The sequence below is a fragment of the Eurosta solidaginis genome, chromosome 4, assembly GCF_040869045.1.
Source record: "Eurosta solidaginis isolate ZX-2024a chromosome 4, ASM4086904v1, whole genome shotgun sequence".
In the NCBI taxonomy this organism is placed as follows: Eukaryota; Metazoa; Arthropoda; class Insecta; order Diptera; family Tephritidae; genus Eurosta; species Eurosta solidaginis.
In genome coordinates, this window is record NC_090322.1 from 224,096,787 (window position 1) to 224,118,318 (window position 21,532).

General features: G+C 37.7%; 1 protein-coding gene across 1 annotated transcript in view; it reads right to left on the reverse strand.

Annotated features, from left to right (window-relative positions):
- Zdhhc8 (zinc finger DHHC-type containing 8) overlaps positions 1–21,532 on the reverse strand; it is a 218,518-nt gene that overhangs the window by 26,889 nt on the left and 170,097 nt on the right. The window contains exon 8 of the mRNA XM_067784855.1: positions 20,072–20,254. Coding sequence (XP_067640956.1) covers positions 20,072–20,254 — 183 coding nt within the window. The remainder of the gene's footprint in view (positions 1–20,071; positions 20,255–21,532) is intronic.

The following is a 21,532-nucleotide window of genomic DNA, read 5'->3' on the forward strand; positions in this document are numbered from 1 at the left end:
AGTTTCCTCCCTATCTTTTGAGACGATATCGCAGACGTTGCACCCAACCAAATGTGTGCCGATAAAAAGCCGTAGTATTCATCAGCCATTAAATATATCAAAAAAAAAATTATATAATGAAGAACTTTTATTTTGTATGAAGTAATGAGTTCAATAAGCTCTTTCATATATAAAACTTAACTAATTATTTCATAAGCTTTCGGTGAGAAATTGGTCGTCATTTCATAGCACAACTGTGCAGACTCGTTTCACACAGATTGCTATTTCCTTTATTGAATCGCAGGAGATTTTTGCTTGTTTTACGCATTTCAAAATAACATATTTTGCAAACAATTCTCAGCTTTTTTAATGTTAGCATTATATTCTATTTAAATTCTATGGTACTCCCATGTAATAAAATATTGCTTTCTTAGCACATTAACCAAATATTGTTTTTTCTTAATTTTAGAGCAAACAATGCGTGTATTTGTCTTGCTTCGTTGCTCGTTAATGAATGACTTAACCCCTAACACTACGATGTTAATACTCTTACTAACGGAGTCCCAAGTAAGTGCGACAGTTATTAGAGCCACGGAGTATACATTAGAATTATTTGAAAAAAAAAAAAAAGAATGCAATTCGTGACAAAACGAAAATAATTAAACTTAAGACTCACCTCCCACAAATAATAAGGTAGTAGTAGAAGTATGTAGTAGTTGTTGTTGTGGAGCTAGTGGCGACGATAGAAAAATTGGACGAAAACTGTATGTACAAACGGTCAAATCTTCAATTGAGCTTTGGCGAAGTCCTAAAATTGTCGTTTAAGCACAGTTTGGACTTTTAGCTAAATTGGAGCTTGTTGTAATGAAGGCATGTAGGTACAGACGTGTCACAGTTAGAAAGAAGAAATTAAAATTGTAGTTGAAGTTCAAATCGAAGATTTATTGAATTTGGAGATGTTGGTGGTGGTTGTGGCCGTTGTAGTTGTATTAGTAGTCGAAGTACACGTGTATATATTACGAATGAGAAATTCATAAATAGTTCATGCATACATATGTACATTAAAATTTGATTCTACAAAACTGTCATATTTTCACTGTTAACAGATTGATTCATTTGTTAAAATTTCAGTACTAAAATTCATTTCATTTGGTAGTAGTATGCATTTAGCAGAGTAGCAGTACTGAGGCATAAGCTTAGCAATTAAAATTTGTATCAATTTTTGAGTATTGGCTGACGAAAAAAATTAGAGAGAAAAGAATATATGTTTGAAAAGTTTGATAAAACTTGAATTAAATAATAATAAAAATCATATTTTTTACTTAAAGCTAAAGCAATTATAATGAAATTTATATTACTACTAAAGCTGCTGATTTTGAATTGTTTTATAAATTATCACTATTATTATTATTTTTTTATACTCAGTTGAGCAGAGCTCACAGAGTATATTAACTTTGATTGGATAACGGTTGGTTGTACAGGTATAAAGGAATCGAGATAGATATAGACTTCCATATATCAAAATCATCAGTATCGAAAAAAAATTCGATTGAGGCATGTCCGTCAGTCCGTCCGTCTGTCCGTTAACACGATAACTTGAGTAAATTTTGAGGTATCTTGATAAAATTTGGTATGTAGGTTCCTGGGCACTCACCTCAGATCGCTATTTAAAATGAACGATATCGGACAATAACCACGCCCACTTTTTCGATATCGAAAATTTCGAAAAATCGAAAAAGTACGATAATTCATTACCAAATACGGATTAAGCGATGAAACTTGGTAGGTGAGTTGAAGTTATGACGCAGAATAGAAAATTAGTACAATTTTGTGACAATGGGCGTGGCACCGCCCACTTTTAAAAGAATGTAATTTAGTAGTTTTGCAAGCTGTAATTTGGCAGTCGTTGAAGATATCATGATGAAATTTGGCAGGAACGTTACCCTTATTACTATATGTCTGCTTAATAAAAATTAGCAAAATCAGAGAACGACCACGCCCACTTTTTAAAAAAATTTTTTTTTTAATTCAAATTTTAAAGGAAAAGTTAATATCTTTACAGTATATAAGTAAATTATGTCAACATTCAACTCCAGTAACGATATGTTGCAACAAAATACAAAATAAAAGAAAATTTCAAAATGGGCGTGGCTCCGCCCTTTTTCATTTAATTTGTCTAGGATACTTTTAATGCCATAAGTCGAACAAAAATTTACCAATCCTTGTGAAATTTGGTAGAGGACGATAACTGTTTTCTGTGAAAAAGGGCGAAATCGGTTGAAGCCACGCCCAGTTTTTATACACAGTCGACCGTCTGTCCTTCCGCTCGGCCGTTAACACGATAACTTGGCAAAAATCGATATATCTTTACTAAACTCAGTTCACGTACTTATCTGAACTCACTTTGTATTGGTGTAAAAAATGGCCGAAATCCGACTATGACCACGTCATGAAAAAAATGCCATAATTATATACCAAATACGAAAAAAGGGATGAAACATGCTAATTGTATTGGTCTATTGACGCAAAATATTACTTTAGAAAAAAACTTGGTAAAATGGGTGTGACACCTAACATATTAAGTAGAAGAAAATGAAAAAGTTTTGCAGGGCGAAATCAAAAGCCCTTGGAATCTTGGAAGGAATACTGTTCGTGGTATTACATATATAAATAAATTAGCGGTACCCGACAGATGACGTTCTGGATCACCCTGGTCCACATTTTGGTCGATATCTCGAAAACGCCTTCACATATACAACTACAACCACTCCCTTTTAAAACCCTCATTAATACCTTTAATTTGATACCTATATCGTACAAACAAATTCAAGAGTCACCCCTGGTCCACGTTTATGGCAATATCTCGAAAAGGCGTCCACATATAGAACTAAGGCCCACTCCTTTTTAAAACACTCATTAACACCTTTAATTTGATACCCATATCGTACAAAAAAATTCTAGAGTCACCCCTGGCCCACCTTTATGGCGATATCTCGAAAAGGCATCCACCTATACAACTAAGGCCCACTCCCTTTTAAAATATTCATTAACACCTTTCATTTGATACCCATATAGTACTGTAACGAATTTGCTTGCAAATCCTCTTATTTGCAATCCTCTGCTAAGTTCGAATCACTAAACTGTTGAATAAATAACTCCAATTTGTAATAATGCAAAATGGCCTTTATTAAAGTACTTCACAATAACAAACTGTGCAACGAATAGCTTGCTTAATAACCACACTGATTGATAGCTCAATGAAACTCTACTATTCAAAATAACACTGCTATTGCTCGCTAGATATCGTCTTAATCAAACTGCTTGACAACTCAAATCAAACTGAATTACTTCTTACTCGCTTGCCCCGCTTTTATAGTTTACGCTGCATACTTCTAGGCTCTTCGATTTCCAGAACTTACTAGTTGTTTCGGCTACAAAATCGCCAGCCACAACTACGTGCACAAATTATTGCTCTCTCTTGTGACAACTCAGATAAGATATATGCATGTGTTTGTGCATTGCCGCTCCGCTGCTCGTATACGTACATATGTGTAGACGCAATTATTTATTCGTTTATGTAGATACATAAAGATTGAATTATTGATGTGAATGTTTGTAGTTTACAGTCTCTCGCGCGCACATAGGCATATAAGTAAATGCATCTGTGGTGTGACATCTCTCTGGGCTGCCTTATATATGTGTATACTTGATTTAGTTATTAACGTAAATACTGCTTGGCATGGCCTTAGCATCGCCTTAGTGATGGGATAATTTAGTGATGCTAATATCCGTGACACTGCCCTCCACCTAAGTCTGATCGTCCCGATCAGACAAATCTCTCGATCTAAACGTTGCTAGCCTTTCCAAATGGACCACCTTCATTTTGGTTCGTGGTTTACCGATGGTCTGTATGCGGTACACTACATCGTTGATCCGTTTTACAACTTTGTATGGGCCTTCCCAATTACACTGCAATTTCGGGGACAAACCTTTTTTACGTTGTGGGTTGTATAACAGCACCAAATCTCCTTCCTGAAAACCTTCTGAATTAATTGCTTTATCATATCTGGCTTTCATCTTGTCACTCATAATCTTTGTTCGTTGCCTTATCAGATCATGTATTTCTCTTAGCTCTTCTTCCAAATCACTAGTGGATTTCCTGACATTTCTCTCCGCATTGGCATCTATCCCAAACTTCAAATCAGCTGGCAGTCTAAGGTCATTGCCAAAAATTACTTTTGCAGGGGTTTGGCCCGTTGTCTCATGCACTGCTGATCGGTAAGCTATCAAGAATAATGGTATGCGGGTATCCCATTCTTTATGGTACTTGTCCACTACTTTCCTTAAGTGCTCCTCCAATGTTCTATTGAATCGTTCTACCATACCATCGGATTGAGGATGCAATGCAGTTGTCCGTGTTTTTCGAATGCCCAATGACTTACACATTTCCTGGAACACAGCTGATTCGAAATTCCTGCCTTGGTCAGAATGTAACTCCATTGGTACACCATACCTTGCAACCCAATTGTTTATAAACACTTCTGCTACCGTTTCCGCTTCTTGATTTGGGATTGGGTATACCTCTGGCCATTTGCTGAAATAATCCATAACTACCAGTACATATTTGTTTCCGCCGTTGCTAGTAGGAAATGGACCGGCGACATCCATAGCGATCCTTTCAAATGGCGCACCTGAGTTATATTGCTTCATCTGGCCATGACTTCGTGTTCTGGGCCCTTTCGCTCTGCTGCAAACCTCGCAGTTCGCAATCCACTCAGTGACCGACTGACGGCAACCAAGCCAATAGAATCTCTGTTTAATCTTCTCGAGCGTCTTCGTGATTCCAAGATGACCTCCGCTTGGACCATTATGGAGCTCGCTGAGCACATCAGGAATCCTCTTTCTGGGAACAACTATCAGTTTATTCTTGTATTTACCATCCTCACTCTCCCATACTCGATGAAGGCAACCGGATATCAATTCTAAACTGTTCCACTGTGCCCAATATGACTTCGCAATGGGACTCTCTGCTGACATCTCTTCTCTGTTTGGTCTTTCATTTCGTTCGAGCCCTTGCATAACACGTGACAGATCTGCATCTTCTAGCTGGCACTTTCTTAGCTGTTCCTTGTCCCATTCATCTGTACATGTTATAGTCATTAGCCGGACATCTATAATGTCTTCTTTAGCCTCGGCTTTTGAACAGTGCTTGCATTCCAAACTACATGGTCTTCGTGACATTGCATCGGCATTTCCATGGGTACTACCTTTTCGATGCTCAATGGAAAAGTCATAGCTTTGTAGCCGCTCGATCCACCGTGCCAATTGTCCTTCCGGATTACGGAACTGCAGTAGCCATTTTAAAGCTGCGTGATCTGTCCTGACACGGAATCGCTGGCCGTAGAGGTATTTGTGAAAATGTTTAACGCACTCTACCAATGCCAACAGCTCTCTCCGCGTAACGCAGTAGTTCCTCTCTGGTTTGCCAATCGAACGGCTGTAATATGCAACTACCTTCTCCTGTCCATCGACCAGTTGTGATAAAACGCCTCCTATAGCATATCCACTCGCATCTGTATCTAGAATAAATGTTGCTCCTGGAATCGGATATGCTAACATTGGGGCAGTGCACAAACGCTCCTTCAATGTTTGGAAAGCCACTCCTTGCTCCTTCTTCCATTCAAAAGCTTTATTTTTTCTTGTAAGCTCATGGAGGCTATGGGCTACGCTGGAAAAATTTTGTACAAATCGGCGGTAATATGTGCACAGCCCAAGGAAACTTCTTAATTCATGTAGGTTCTGTGGTCTTGGCCAACCCTTTACAGCCTCTATCTTTTCGTTCGCAGTGCAGATGCCCTCTGTCGTTACCTTGTGACCCAAATAATTTACTTCCTTTTTAAACAGCGCACACTTTTTGGGACTTAACTTCAGACCAGCGCCAGCTATTCTTTGGAAAACTTCCTCCAAGTTCTTAAGATGTTCATCGAAATTCTTGCCCAATACGATGATGTCGTCCAGGTACACCAAGCATGTTTTCCAATGTAGTCCTTTCAATACCTGATCCATGAGTCTCTCGAAAGTAGCTGGTGCATTACATAGTCCAAAGGGCATTACTGTAAATTGCCAAAGACCATATCCGACGCTGAAGGCTGTTTTCTCTTTGTCTTCCTCCTTTACCTCCACTTGCCAGTAGCCGCTTTTCAAGTCCAGTGTGGAAAACCATTTCGTACCAGAGAGCGAGTCCAGAGTGTCGTCAATTCTTGGCAATGGGTAGCTATCCTTTTTCGTAACGTCATTCAACTTCCGGTAGTCCACGCAAAACCTCATTTTTCCATCCTTCTTCTTTACAAGTACTACCGGTGAGCTCCAGGGACTAGCTGATGGTTCTATGACGCCGCTGTCGCTCATTTCTTGTATAATTTGACTCACAACTTGCCGCTTCGCCAGTGGAACACTACGTGGAGCTTGACGGATCGGCCTCGCATCTCCAGTGTCAATTTGATGTTTCACAACGTTGGTGCGGCCTGGTTTAGAACCATCCTGGTCAAATATGTTCGCGTACTTTAGGAGCAGTTGTTTTGCCTTACTCTGATATGCTTCCTCTAGCCCCTGCGTCCATGCCGTGATGTCATTTGAAATATTAGTATTACTAGCTGAAACGTGTTCCTGGAGCTGTTCACAGTTAATAACTACTTCAGCCTCTTGGCATCTTCCCAAAATAGCTCCTTTAGTCAGTTTAAGTGGTGAATTGAACTCATTGAGTACTCTTACCGGAACACGTCCATCTTGTTTTGTCATAGCCAGGGTTTTTCCTACAAGTATGTTCAGTGCTGATTTGTTTGCTGCTTCGACAACCCACAATTTGTTTGTCCCACAATCTCCATCAACCTTTGCCCAGATGACTGCTTCGGATTTTGGTGGTATTCGCTGACTCTCTTCCACCAGCACTCGTTTACTGCTGTAGCCTCTCTCGTAGCCGAAATTAAGTGGTACATCCATGTTCTTATATCGCATCGTCTTGCTTTGCATGTCGATCTTGATGCCCTGGTCGATTAAGAAGTCCACTCCAATTATGATTTCATCAACAATCTCTGCCACAATAAAATTGTGTACTACCGTGACGTTCCCAATTGCGACTTCACATGATACTTCTCCTAGAACCGTGCTGTCTTCTCCAGTGGCTGTACGCAATCTTGCTCCATGCAATGGTGTTATCTTCTTGTTGACTAAATCCGCTCGAATGATGGAATGAGATGCACCCGTATCTACAGTCAGTAAACGTTCCTTTCCATCCACATGTCCTCCGACAGTAAGATTGTTTGACCTTCTTCCAATTTGTGAGATAGAGATTATGGGGCATTCAATTGAGGGAGCCAGCTGTCGCCCCTTGCGGCTGACTCGCTTTAGTTTAACGATTGAGTGGACTTGGAGATTTGCTCATCTCCTTCAGCTCTGCGTTTACGGCCACCCACATTGTTGGAGCTATTGGGACCGGTGCTGCAATGTCGTGCAATATGACCTGGGTTGCCGCACTTGAAACATTTAATAACTCCGGCATTTTTCTGTTGTGATCCCTTCAGTGCTTCCAAAATTGTGTCTACCCATTCTGGCCTTTCTACTTCTACACGATGAGCCTTATATGCTGGTTTACTTAATAGGGAGGCAGTTTCCTGGGTCAATGCATGTGATACCGTTTCAGCAAATGTCAGTTTTGGGTTCGCGTATGTAGCTCGCTTCGTTTCCACGTCTCGTATGCCATTTATAAAACTCTGGATTTTTACCCTCTCGGTGTATTTCACGGGTGCGTCCGCATTTGCGAGATGAGCCAACCTTTCAACATCTGCTCATTTGCTTTTTGGTAGCGGTTTTGCAACTCAATTTGGAATATCTGTTTTCTATGCTCGCTTCCATAACGTCGTTCTACAGCAGCCATCAATGCTTCATAATTGTTCCGCTCTCCTTCGGGAATCGTCTGTAGGATTTCCGCTGCTGGCCCCTTCAATGCCACGAACAATGCAGCAACTTTATCTTCCGCATTCCAGTTGTTCACTGCTGCGGTCTTCTCAAACTGAAGCTTGAAGACCTGGAAAGGAACAGAACCGTCAAAAGATGGAGTTTTTACCTTTGTATTACTCGCTGAAGCAGCCGGCCGATTAAGTTGCAATTCCTGTATACGACCTCTCAACGCATCCACCTCTGCCTCAAATTTTTCTTCAAACTGCATTATTTTTTCGTCCATGCGCGCTTCGATTTTTGATGATATACGCGCCTCTTGTGCTTCTAGTTGTACTGTTATGCGTGTCTCTTGTTCTTTCAGTTGGGTTGCCATATATGTCTTTTGTTCTTCCAGCTGTGATGACATATTTGTGGATATTTGTGATGACATTTCGGACATTTGTGCCGATATTGCAGCCAATATCATGTTCAGGTCTGTGTTCGCCATTGTCTGCGGTGTTTCATTTTTCTCTTCAATTTTTGTTGTCTCCTCGCCATCAAGATGAAAGACATGCTCTTCCACATCAATTCCTTCTGCTTCCATTGCTTCTCGTAGCCGTGCCTGAAGTTCGAGTTTAACGCCGCTTGTATTCAATCCACGGCTCTCCAACTCCTTCTTCAGTTGCGGGATCTTCAATTCACTTAACTTTGCCATGTCCTTGTTGTCCTCTAGAATTTATTCAACAATTCCTCTTCTGACACCAATTGTCACGAATTTGCTTGCAAATCCTCTTATTTGCAATCCTCTGCCAAGTTCGAATCACTAAACTGTTGAATAAATAACTCCAATTTGTAATAATGCAAAATGGCCTTTATTAAAGTACTTCACAATAACAAACTGTGCAACGAATAGCTTGCTTAATAACCACACTGATTGATAGCTCAACGAAACTCTACTATTCAAAATAACACTGCTATTGCTCGCTAGATATCGTCTTAATCAAACTGCTTGACAACTTAAATCAAACTGAATTACTTCTTACTCGCTTGCCCCGCTTTTATAGTTTACGCTGCATACTTCTAGGCTCTTCGATTTCCAGAACTTACTAGTTGTTTCGGCTACATAATCGCCAGCCACAACTACGTGCACAAATTATTGCTCTCTCTTGTGACAACTCAGATAAGATATATGCATGTGTTTGTGCATTGCCGCTCCGCTGCTCGTATACGTACATATGTGTAGACGCAATTATTTATTCGTTTATGTAGATACATAAAGATTGAATTATTGATGTGAATGTTTGTAGTTTACAGTCTCTCGCACGCACATAGGCATATAAGTAAATGCATCTGTGGTGTGACATCTCTCTGGGCTGCCTTATATATGTGTATACTTGATTTAATTATTAACGTAAATACTGCTTGGCATGGCCTTAGCATCGCCTTAGTGATGGGATAATTTAGTGATGCTAATATCCGTGACAGTACAAACAAATTCTAGAGTCACCCCTGGTCCACATTTATGGCGATATCTTGAAAAGGCGTACACCTATAGAACTAAGGCCCACGCCCTTTTAAAATACTCATTAACACCTTTCATTTGACACCCATATCGTACAAACAAATTCTAGAGTCACCCCTGGTCCACCTTTATGGCGATATCCCGAAAAGGCGTCCACCCATAGAACTAAGGTCCACTCCCTTTTAAAACACTTATTAACACCTTTCGGTTGATACCCATATTGTACAAACGCATTCTAGAGTCAACCCTTGTCCACTTTTATAACGATATTCCGAAAAGGCGTCCACCTATAGAACTAAGGCACTCCCTTTTAAAATACTCATTAACATTTGATATCCATATCGTACAAACAAATTCTAGATTCAGACCTGGTCCACCTTTATGGCGATATCCCTAAATGGCGTCCAACTATAGAACTATGGCCCACTTCCTCTTAAAATACTCTTTAATACCTTCTATTTGATACACATGTCATACAAACACATTTCAGGGTTACCCTATGTTCTTTTTACAACATGGTGATTTTCCCTTACTTTGTCTCCACAGCTCTCAACTGAGTATGTAATGTTCGGTTACACCCGAACTTAGCCTTCCTTACTTGTTTTTTGAATAATAATTGTGCAATTCAGAGGTTTTCACATTATGTAAACATTTAAATTTGAGTTGTTTCCATGGTTTCTAATATAACATTTGTTTAGGGCATATCACATACGGCGAATAGGGCACCTTGCAAGGCGAATCCATACCAGTTGGTGGCAAAGCGAATTCAACCAATTCGCCATGTAGAAGAAAGTCAAGTCAAAAGAAAAGGGGCGATTGCCCGGTAAAGAAGGTGTACTAAATAACCATGCTATTAACAAATATCACTATTAACAAATATCACTATATTTTAGTCAAGATTTCATAAATACTTATAAAAATTCAGGAAAGGAAATCACTAATTTGCTTTCTTCTCATCGCATATAGAACAAGTTGAGAAAAATAGAAGATTGTTGGAGATTATTATAAAAACTATTATTCTTTGTGGGCGACAGAGTTTAGCATTAAGAGGCCACAGAGATGACGGTAAACTAAAGTTTTCTGAATCAGCAACAAACGAGGGTAATTTTAGGGCAATTTTGAAATTTTTAGTCGCTGCATGTCATAAAGAGCTTGAAGAACTTTTAAATTCTACACATCCAAGAGCTACTTATATAAGCAACACGACTGAAAACGATCTTATTCAATGCTGCAAAGATGAAATTCAATCTATTTTGATAGAGAGGGTTAAAAAAGCTTGAATTTTTGCAATTATTTTCGATGAAACTACTGATTGTAGTCATACTGAGCAACTCAGCCTTTGCTTGCGGTATTTATATGATGGCATTATAAGAGAAGATTTTGTAACTTTCCTTGATGCGTACGATTCGATCCGAGAAGAAGATGTTATAAATGGAGAAAAAACATTGACTTGGCACACATAGTGATCGATATTTTTAATAATATAGGACTACCCTTCGAAGATTGCGTTGGAATTGGAACGGAAGGATGTTCTGTAATGACATCAGAAGTTAAGGGAGCTGTGCAGGAAGTTCTTAAAATATGTACCAATGCTAATCAGTGTCCGTGTTTCAACCATTGTCTTAATAACTCGCTTGCGAAAACGTCGAAAGTTCTTCAAACAAAGTATTGTATTGCGTTCATGAAAAAAATTATCAGTTTTCCAAATCAGTATCCGAAACGTACCATCTGCAGGAATCATTAAGTGGACTATGTGAAACGCGCTGGTCTAAAAAACATGATGGTATAATGCAGTTTGAAGAAAACGTCACAAAAATTGTTGCTTTGTTTCAAGGAATTTCTACTTGGCAAGATTCAACAACAAGTTGTGAGGCCCGTTCTATGTTGAAATCTATTTGCGAGACAGAGTTCGTGATTTCAATGATTTGTTTGAGCAATGTAATTTCTGTTACATGACCACTAAGCTTACTTTTGTAAACACCGTCAGTAGATTTGAATCAAGCTTCTGAAGCATTGAGTGACACTTTGCGAACATTAAAAAACCATAGACTTGAAGCAGGAAGTCGTTTCTCGGGACTTTACAAAAAAATAGTCGCTTTAGCAGATGAGTTGAAGTTTGATATTGTCCACCCACGAATTGCTAAAAAGCAAATACATCAAGCGAATTACACTTCATCAGACGCTGAAGAGTATTATCGAAAAGCAATTTATATACCTCTTCTTGATCATATTATTCTTGATTTACAAGGTAGATTACCTGAAGATACATTGCAAGCTTTTAATCTTAATTTGCTACTTCCATCAAGAATCATCAAAGATAATACACTGCAAAAAAAGAATTTGTCTAAAGAGCCTGTCCATGATCTTGGTAAACGATACGCATCTCTTATTGGAGGAAATAAAATTAATCTAGATGCAGAGCATGAAGTGTGGTCAGAACACTGGTCTGATAAGCAACACAAAAAATCAATTCCACTATCAGCTGAAAAAGTTTTAAATGATTGCAATGAATATGCGTTTCCATCAATAAATGCTCTTATCAAAATTCTGGCCACGCCTCCAGCTAGCAATGCTTGTGCTGAAAGGAGTTTTTCGACACTTCGCCGGTTGAAAACCTGGTTACGGTCCACAATGTCCCAGAACAGACTCACTGGTCTTGTACTTTTAAATACCCATTTCGATATTGAGATTGATATTGATCATATAATTGAAAGATATGTAAAAAAAGGGAAGCATAGAATTAAATTTACTGTGTGAATATGAACTATGTAAAAAATACTAATAAATTTACCGCTAAAAAATAACGGTCTGTTATACGTTTCCCTTGTTGTTTTGTCTTGCATTTTCACGTATAAAGTATCTTGATGTGAACTTTGTTCAAAACACATTATTGGGAGAGACAATTACTGACTGAAATCGCCCCCCCCCCCCCCCCCCCCTCAAAAAGCAGCCTGGGCCCGCCCCTGCTATGCTGTCTTTCTTTTTTACATTTTTGTTTACTTTAAAGCTGCATGATGGACTAAAATATTTAAAATTGCGATCATATAAAAGCCGACCTAATTGTGGGAAATTGCATTTAATTAAATAAACGGTTTTCTACAAAAACAACAAAAAAGTGGAAATTAATATTTTGTTTAAATTTGGATTTTTTTCTCAACATTTTCTTAAAAGAAAACAAATTCCTCGGTAAAAAGTTATGTAAAGAAAAATATATAAATAGACAATATATACACCTGCGTGCAAAATATTGCAGCAAGAATGCATAGCAAAGTTTATCTGTTGTTTTTTTTTTTTTTTTTGTTAGGTAATTTAAAAAAAACACTGCAATGCATCTTTCATTAAGAACTAAGTGCACCAATTACGAAAATGTATTCGAAAAATATTCAAGGAAATCTTTAAAAGTATTCAAGAAAATTTCCAAACTTTTGTTTAGAATTTAAGAAAATGCATTGAATAGGCAGTTTGTAGTTCAATTTATTTCAACCTACCAAACTGGAAGTTTTAAGTTCCAAAATATGAATTGATTTCTCCACATGAAAAAATAATAAGTGCAGTGTTAACACTTTGCGGAGTAATATCAAACTAATTTTGGTGTACATTAAAATTTAGCACCAAAAATAGTGTAATGGAAAAAAGTTTGGTTTAATTGTACAGTATTACACTTTTCGAAGCGATATAAAAACAGATGTGAACAGCAAGCCGCGATGGTATGGTAGTGGCGTCATCTGCTTTTCAAACCGAAAGTCTTCGGTCCAAGTCCCGGGCGAAGCAACATCCAAAATTGTTATACTTTTCATGAAAATGAAATGGTATATTAACTTTTTCACGAATCTCAAAATTGTAAGTCCTTAAAGGAAAATAGATATAAATAAAAAAAAATGTAAGGCGCGATAACCTCCGAAGAGATCTAAGGCCGAGCTTCTCTTCCAATTTGCGTCGTGCTCCTCTTGATTTTCCCTACAAATTGGCTGGACAGGACCTACATGATTTTATGCCGACTCCGAACGGCATCTGCAAGGCAGATGAGTTTTCACTGAGAGCTTTTCATGGCAGAAATATACCCGGAGCGCTTGCCAAACACTGCCGAGGGGCGACCCCGCTTAGAAAAATTTTCTTCTAATTGAAAAACCTTATTTCTAAAATTTTTGATGTTGCTTTGCCCGGGGTTTGAACCCAGGGCATCCGGTGTGGTAGGCGGAGCACGCTACCATCACACCACGGTGGCCGCTAGGAAAATAGATAGACCAACTAATAATTATACCGAAATGATCAGCATGAAAAGCTGAGTTGATTTAGCCATGTCCGTCTGTCTGTTTGTATGCATACTACTCCCTCAATTTTTGAGACATCTTGATTCGCTTTCGGATTCTAAAAACGGAGGTCGAAACGCGAAACGTTGCCTTTTTCAAAACAACTCTAAAATTTTCTGGGAAAACTGCTAGTACTCGTCTTTGACAAATACACGAACACAAGGTTGTATACGGTAATGCCTCAAAAAGTAGTTCGACTAGGCAACTTCAACCGACATTTGTTTGACAGGCTGAGTTGTAATCTGTAATACCAAATTGCTAAATTTCAACTGATAGAGAGTTGAGTTGTAAATGGTAATAGGGGCATAAGTTCACTCTATGGCTCTTTAAATCAAACTCATTGTCATACATTGCTTGTACGCTGCCTTTTATTGTCTGGCAGAAAAAAAATAATTGAGATTGTTTTCAAACAAAAAATCTGTGATAGAGCGTTCTTCATACCAATTCAAAAATATGTCATTCTTCGAATGTTTTCTGAGATAAAGCGAACAAGTCGATATTCCTCACATACGTCTAGTATATATTCCATATTTTTGTTTTAATTAAATGCAATTTCCCAAAATGTAAGCATATTAAAACGGTTATCAAGCGTATGTGTTTAACATTGGAATTACAATTTTTTCTAAGCAACATTTTGTTATTTACCGATTTTGTAATTCGCATATGCATAAATTAACAGTTGCTAAATCCAGCTATGTCCATCTTCAATGCATAAAGGAAAAAATAAAAAAATAAATACACAAAATCGAAAGCAAGCTATTTTCGAAACATATTATAACAATTTTGACACAGAAAATAAAGAAGCATACATATGAGGGTAAACTTAGTAAAAGGGGACAGGGTAGGTTTTATATTATTTTGGCGCAAATAATTGTGTGGTGTCTTTTGCGGTATAAAACAGAAACAGCATTTCTCAAATCAAAATTATAAAAGACAGAAACATAAATATGTATGTAATGAGCCATATGCATAAAAATTTCGAACAATATTTTTTATTAAAGTTATTTCAAAACTAACGTGTATTCGAAGGGAGGCGAGAAATTACTCAACGTCAAACCGAATTTGACATGGAATGACGAAAATCGTCCAATATCAAATATGGAATATAACTCAATCTTAGCTGCCAGTTCGAAAACGCCCTATTTGAGAATATTTTTTGATAAGACCCTACTTTCGAATTTGTTTCAAAAACGCACTATCTCAAAATTCGGTTGAAGGACGCCTTACATCAGCATTTTTTCCCAAACGCTTCAGCTAATGTCAATAAGGTTTGCGAGTCCTATGAATTATCGATAATCTGCGCCTGCTATTATCGTTCGATACACTTTACTAACAGCACTACTATTGTAGTAGATCTTCACATTTTAATACATTCGCGTACTTCACTTATAGCGTTTTTAAATCAAACTGATTCACTATCACTTGGACTGCGCCGCTTTTATACTCGCAGTTGCCAAGTTCACATATTCCTCGCAGGGTCTAGACTTTTCACAATAGCCTTTATGACTAGTTTTTTATTTACTTCTCTCACATGCTGCAATTCACATTTGTTGTATACCTGTATATCTGTAGTTTATGAAAGATAACAACCCCACTTTATTGAGGTGTGCATGTGCGTGTAACGCCGCCTGCGCTCTTAGTTTCTGTTTAGATGTATATGTTGTTGTTTTCTATTTAATCTGCTTGCTTTGCTGTTGGTGTTGTTCAGCATTTATTACTAGAGGCAAAACAAGAAACCTCAAAATTACTTAAAAATTTTAAGCGTCTGACATTGAAGAAAGTGTTCATTTGTTCTATGCATATGGCCATTATGTAAATTTAAAAAAATTGCGCCTGTTTTGCTTTTTTTACTTTTTGCAACTATAACACATACTTGAAAAAAAACTATAGCCAGCAGTGGCGACGTTTCGAAATAGTTGCAATGCAAATTCTTTTCTAAACTATAGTTCTGAGTTATTTTTACTAGGGCTTTCGATTTTTTAAGACTTGATCGAGTAGAAGCTCCTTGCGGCAGTGGCTTGCTAAAGACATAGTCGTGTATTAAAGAACTGGTGAGGCTATGATTTACCGCGTAGTTGGCAAAGAAATGTTGTACGTAACAGACCTTTCGACAACGGAGACTATTCCGCCTTCAGTAAGATCAAGTAAGCGTTTTAAATAAGTTGTAACTAAACTGAAGGGTACTCCTTTTCCCCGCAAAAATTGTTGGATCATGTGGTCCACTTATGTCATACTGGAGTACTTACCTACCATTCTACTCCACTGTAATGCAGCAACGACCAACTCATGTTTCTACACGAGCATATTGTTAGCCGATCATTGATAGTTTTTAACGGTTGTAATCACTGCACGATGTTTATTGGACTGTGGGTACTCCATGGATTACTCTGATGTAATGCTGAGCTGGAGTATATGACCCAGTCCTAGAACATCGCAATTTTAATTGGACGATATTTTTTGTATGAATTCTGGTTAATTTTGTAGCAGTCGCTTGGTCCATAGCGAGTACTCCGTACATGCATGCATGGAGTACTCGCGATTTTTGCAGGGTTATTGCAGAACAAACTATATTAGGTGGTTTCAGCAGTGAATACACAATGCTATCTAGCCGGAGATAGCTTTTGGACTATAAAACCGTATTTCTAAAATCCCGAATATTTTCGATTTGCGTTCGGCAAAATAATTCAGAGCAGGGCAAAAATATTCTTAAAACCCGACTGCAGAGTGGAATATCACCCTATTTCGGATGCGGTTTCTAAAACGTCCTATCTCAAAAAGCTCTTCGAAAAGGAGCTACTTTGGGACTCGTTTCAAAAATGCCCTATCTCGAATGAGTAAGACCCTCTAATTTTTGTATACAACTTCTCATTAATTTGAATGAAATTCCTTAAATTTTTTCAATCAAGAATACTGTATTGAACAGTAATAAAACAAGTAAAGGTGTCTAAGTTCGGGTGTAACCGAACATTATATACTCAGCGTGAGCTTCAATTGCACATTTCATTTCAGATAAATTACTTTTCTGCATAACACGTGGCACCGCCCGTTTAAAAAAAATGTCTCCCCATTTCCTCTCACAATAAAACTTGATAAGTGAAATATCATTGATTTAAAACTATTTTTTGCTAAGTTATAGCTTATTATTCTAGTCTACGACCCTTTTAAACTTGTTTTATATCTAAGTTTCTACTAGAAATATTTCTTGCTATAGGGAAAATCTGTGGACCCAATTTGATAACGATCCGTTAATTTTTCTTCGAGTTATGGCTCCCGAAACATAGAAAATTGCTTAGCCATAAAAGGGGCGGTGCCACACCCATTTTCAAAAATTTTAGTGTTTTACAATTTAATGTTATAATTCAATTTAAAAAGTAAAATTCTATTGATACAAAGCTCTTTTTTGCTAAGATATAGCTTATTATTTTCGTCTACGACTCTTTTAAAAATCTTTTATATAAAAGTGGGCGTGGTCTTTAACCAATTTCGTCCATTTTTTCTAGAAATATTTCCTGCTATAGGGAAAATCTCTGGACCCAATTTTTTACTATCCGTTAATTTTTCTTCGAGTTATGGATCCCAAAACATAGAAAATTGCTTAGTCATAAAAGGGGCCGCGCCACGCTCATTTTTTAAAATTTGAAGTTTTTCCTATTAATTGTTTTAAATCCACTTAGGAAATGAAATACCATTGATATAAAGCTCTTTTTTGCAAACTTGTAGCTCATTTTATTCGTACACGACCCTTTAAAAAATCTTTTATATAAAAGGGGGCGTGGTCCTTAACCGATTTCGTAAATTTTTCTTCAAAGCATTCCTTATAGTAAAGGCCGAATTTTGGTACGATAGGTTTAACGATTTTTGATTTATGATTAATATTTGTAAAATTGATTTTATCACAAGTGGGCGGTGCCACGCCCATTTAAAATTTTTTTTTTGTCAAATTTTTGTCCAGAGTCTCAATATCAGGCCACATGTCAAATTTCAACATTCTAGGTGTATTATTTACTAAATAATCAGGTTTGTGTTTTACAAAATGTTATATATTGTAACGAATTTACTTGCAATTTCCCTTATTTGCAATCCTCTACCAAGGTTCGAATCACTAAACTGTTGAATAAATAGCTCCACTATTGAATAATGGAAAAATGGCCTTTATTAAAATACTTCACAATAGCACTTACAATTCGCAACTGTAGCTTGCTTAAACCAAATTGATTGATAGCTCAAATGAAACTGATCTCTCGCCTCCACTGTTGTCGCCCTTTTATACTGTCCGACCTCCTCGTTGCATATTTCTAGGCTTTTCTAATTCCAGAACTTACTAGTTAGTTATAAATTTCTCAGCTACAACTACAGATGTATAAATTTTATAGCTACTCTCATACCCCATGCGCTTGTATGTGTGAGCGACACTTCCACAATCACAATTGCATACCTTTAGGAGCATCTCAGATAAGATATCTGCATGTGTTTGTGCATCTCTTCTCCGCTGCGTGTACGTACATAGGTGTAGACAAAATGATTAAATTATTGATGTGCATTCACGTCACTGCTTAGCATTGGCATAGAGATGGCAGTACCCTTAGTGTTGCTAACATTCGTATCAATATATAAAAAGTGGGCGTGGTTATCATCTGATTTCGCTCATTTTCAATACCGATCTATTCTGGGTCCAGATAAGCTCGTGTACCAAATTTGGTGAACATATCTCAATATTTACTCAAGTTATCGTGTTAACGGACACACAGACGGACGGACGGACGGACATGCCTCAATCAAATTTTTTTTCGACACTGATGATTTCTGTGTGCAAAGCACGCTGAGTATAAAAATATGACTTAATTACTTAAAAATCCATTCGCAAACATTTTGTGGAGAATTCCATTTTGGCCACGACTCAGTAGTACTTTAGTACCCACCTGATTTGCTACGGCATGCATTATGATCTTACAAAACCGAAATCCTTTGAAGTGGCTCAACCCGACTCTGATCTGACATCGATAGTGGAATTCACTAACTTTCAAAGACGCGATTCGCCGAGATTTTACAAACGATTTTTCGCTTGTCAAACTGATTGTGCTATCCACTAACGCAGTTAAAAATATTGTTTGTTCAAAATAAGTTTATTAATTTGTAATTTGCCAAAACCCCTGAAGATGCTAATGAACATTAGCGAAACGTAGAGTGTAAAATTTGAGAAAAAAATTTGATCAGACAAATTATAATAACTTTTGAACCGATCGTCTAAGAAGAAACAAAGAAAGAAACACAAATTTGGTTCACAAAAATGTTTTTATCGAACAGTTAAACCTTAAAGTTTACTTGAGGAAACGGCTTTTAAAGTATAGTTTTATTATTTACCGACAATAGCGGATCACAGATTAACGAGTATCGATAAAAAATTATTGCTGAAAAGTTATCTATTCGCTTATATAGCGATGGCGAATGTCGTTGAAAAAGTTAAAATATTCTACGACAGGCCGTTCTTTGTAAGCGAGCTGGTAGGCTGACAGCGAAGTGGTGCTGTTAAGGGAAGAGATAGGCAGTGCATTGAAATATCCCACTAAGGGACGTTTTCATCATCTCTGCTTAAGTTTGATACGAGGAGCAATTTCTTCAGATAGCTTCCTTTAACATTTTCGATTTAACTAACATTGCTGGTAAAATCGATAGTTGTGAATATTTTGTAGAACGATTCGCAAAAACTCACTCAGAATACAGGAAAGCTAGCAAAACAGCTGACTTTTTCCACACTTTTGGCTTGCACACTGATGATGAATGATTCAGTTAGCATGGAAAAGAAAAGTGACTAATTCAAGATGGTGCAAACTGCTCTTACTGAGTTTAGGTCTCACCTGGTAAGAATATTGCAATTTTTTTCATAGGTATCTTAAAGTTTTTTAACACGCACGGTAGCGTATAGCGTATAGAGATGGTCTTACTTTTAGTGATCTAGAGTTTGATTTTTGTAAATACAACAACGAAAAACTGTTAACATCGCAATCGTGACTCAATGAATAAACTAGATCTTATTTTTTGGTCATAAAGATTTGCATAAAATATAGACATAACACTCTGTTTGCGTACGCTTCCTAGCTGCGAACAACTTTTTTTGCTGCCTTACATATTCCGTCTCAACTCGACCGCATTGAGTTGGGGTTATACGTTATGTGAAGGTTGAAATATCGAATTACTCAGAAGATGCAAAAAGAAATCGTAAGCCCTAATATTTGCATATTTGCATTTACAACTTTTTCCCTAATTTCCACCACATTTGTAGCGCGCGCAATCATGCATTGGACGAATTCATTGGCTAAATACTCACCTTCTAACGGGGCTTGCCATCACTAACGGTGTTGCCACACCCAATGGTTTTATTCGTTGCTGCAGTGTGGGCGTTGCTGTTGTCCCACTACGCTGCTGCTGTGCGACTTGATTGCTCGGATGAGCTGGATGATCGGGCGAAAGTGGATCGTTAGGATTGTAGCCGCGCTGTGGCTCCAAGCCGCTTTAAATAGAATTGTAAAAAAATATGTATAAATACAAGAATAATGAAGACTGTTCTTTTTATTTAGCACATATCGCATACCTCGATCTAAACACAGATCAACTCAAAAAATCCTATTTAAAAAAAAAAATGGAAACAAACTTCCTTCCCATATGCGCCAGTGGAATGCAAATTAATAAAAAAAAACCTGATTTAACCTTACATATAGGTCGGTGCGGATTGAGTTGGGTAACGCTCAGCATTTTATGTTATTGACTTAACTCCTTTTAGACCTATGTGTGGAATATGTATGTATATATATATTTAGATATCATATGTTGAGAGGAAATAATTTGTATTTTTGAATTTGTTGGAAAAACGCGCTACCTCAATCCGGTTCGCCCTGGTCGGGTAGAATCAGCAATTTAGTTCCACGGTACCACTCTATGTGGCACCATTCGCGTCCAATCGCAGCGTTAGGTTAAAAAACGCCTTAATTCCTACGTTCCATACATTCAAACACAGGCCATTTGAACCAAGCTTTGAGGTATACAGCTCATAAATAAATTTTAAAATTTCCGTTTCTTAACTGTTTACAGATAGAACGCATTTTCGAACTGTCAACCGATCCACGCACTAGACGATATACAAGCTCAACGGCGCTGCGGGTCTTACAGATAAACCTCCAACACTGTAAAGTGGCGTCAAGCGAGCTCCTCCTGGCTCTTGAGGAGGGTTCGTTTAATGTGGCGCTAATACAGGAGCCATGGCTTCCATATAGAGAAAAGGTTTCTGAACGTTTATTACGGAAAGCAGAATTAGAGCTGCAGTCATGGTGAGAAAACACCCATAAAACTTAGCGGTGACCGTAATATAATGGAAAAAATAAAGGTTCTTTATCCTACCATCGTGTTACATGGCCCATAGCGTGAAGGTCCCACCAGTTGAGTTCAAAAGGCTGGTGGATCAAGAAAGGTGCAGACGACTTGTGATAGGTGCGGATGCGAGCGTCCATCACAGCGTATATGGAGGGGACGGATATCAACGATATACGCGAATTCCCCTTTTGTTATATCAAAAGGAGGCACGAATTGCATTTAATCCATCAAGCAGGAAATGTATGGACAAAAACATGTACTGCAAAATTTCTAAGATAATATTGAAATCCTATGACACTATACTCACAAAGTTGCTCATATCTCTAAAGAGAGAAGACTTAAGGCTCACGATTGGCTGGCTAACTGGACATTGCCTTCTGGCGTCACATTCTTATAAGTTACGCCTCGTCAGTAACAACTG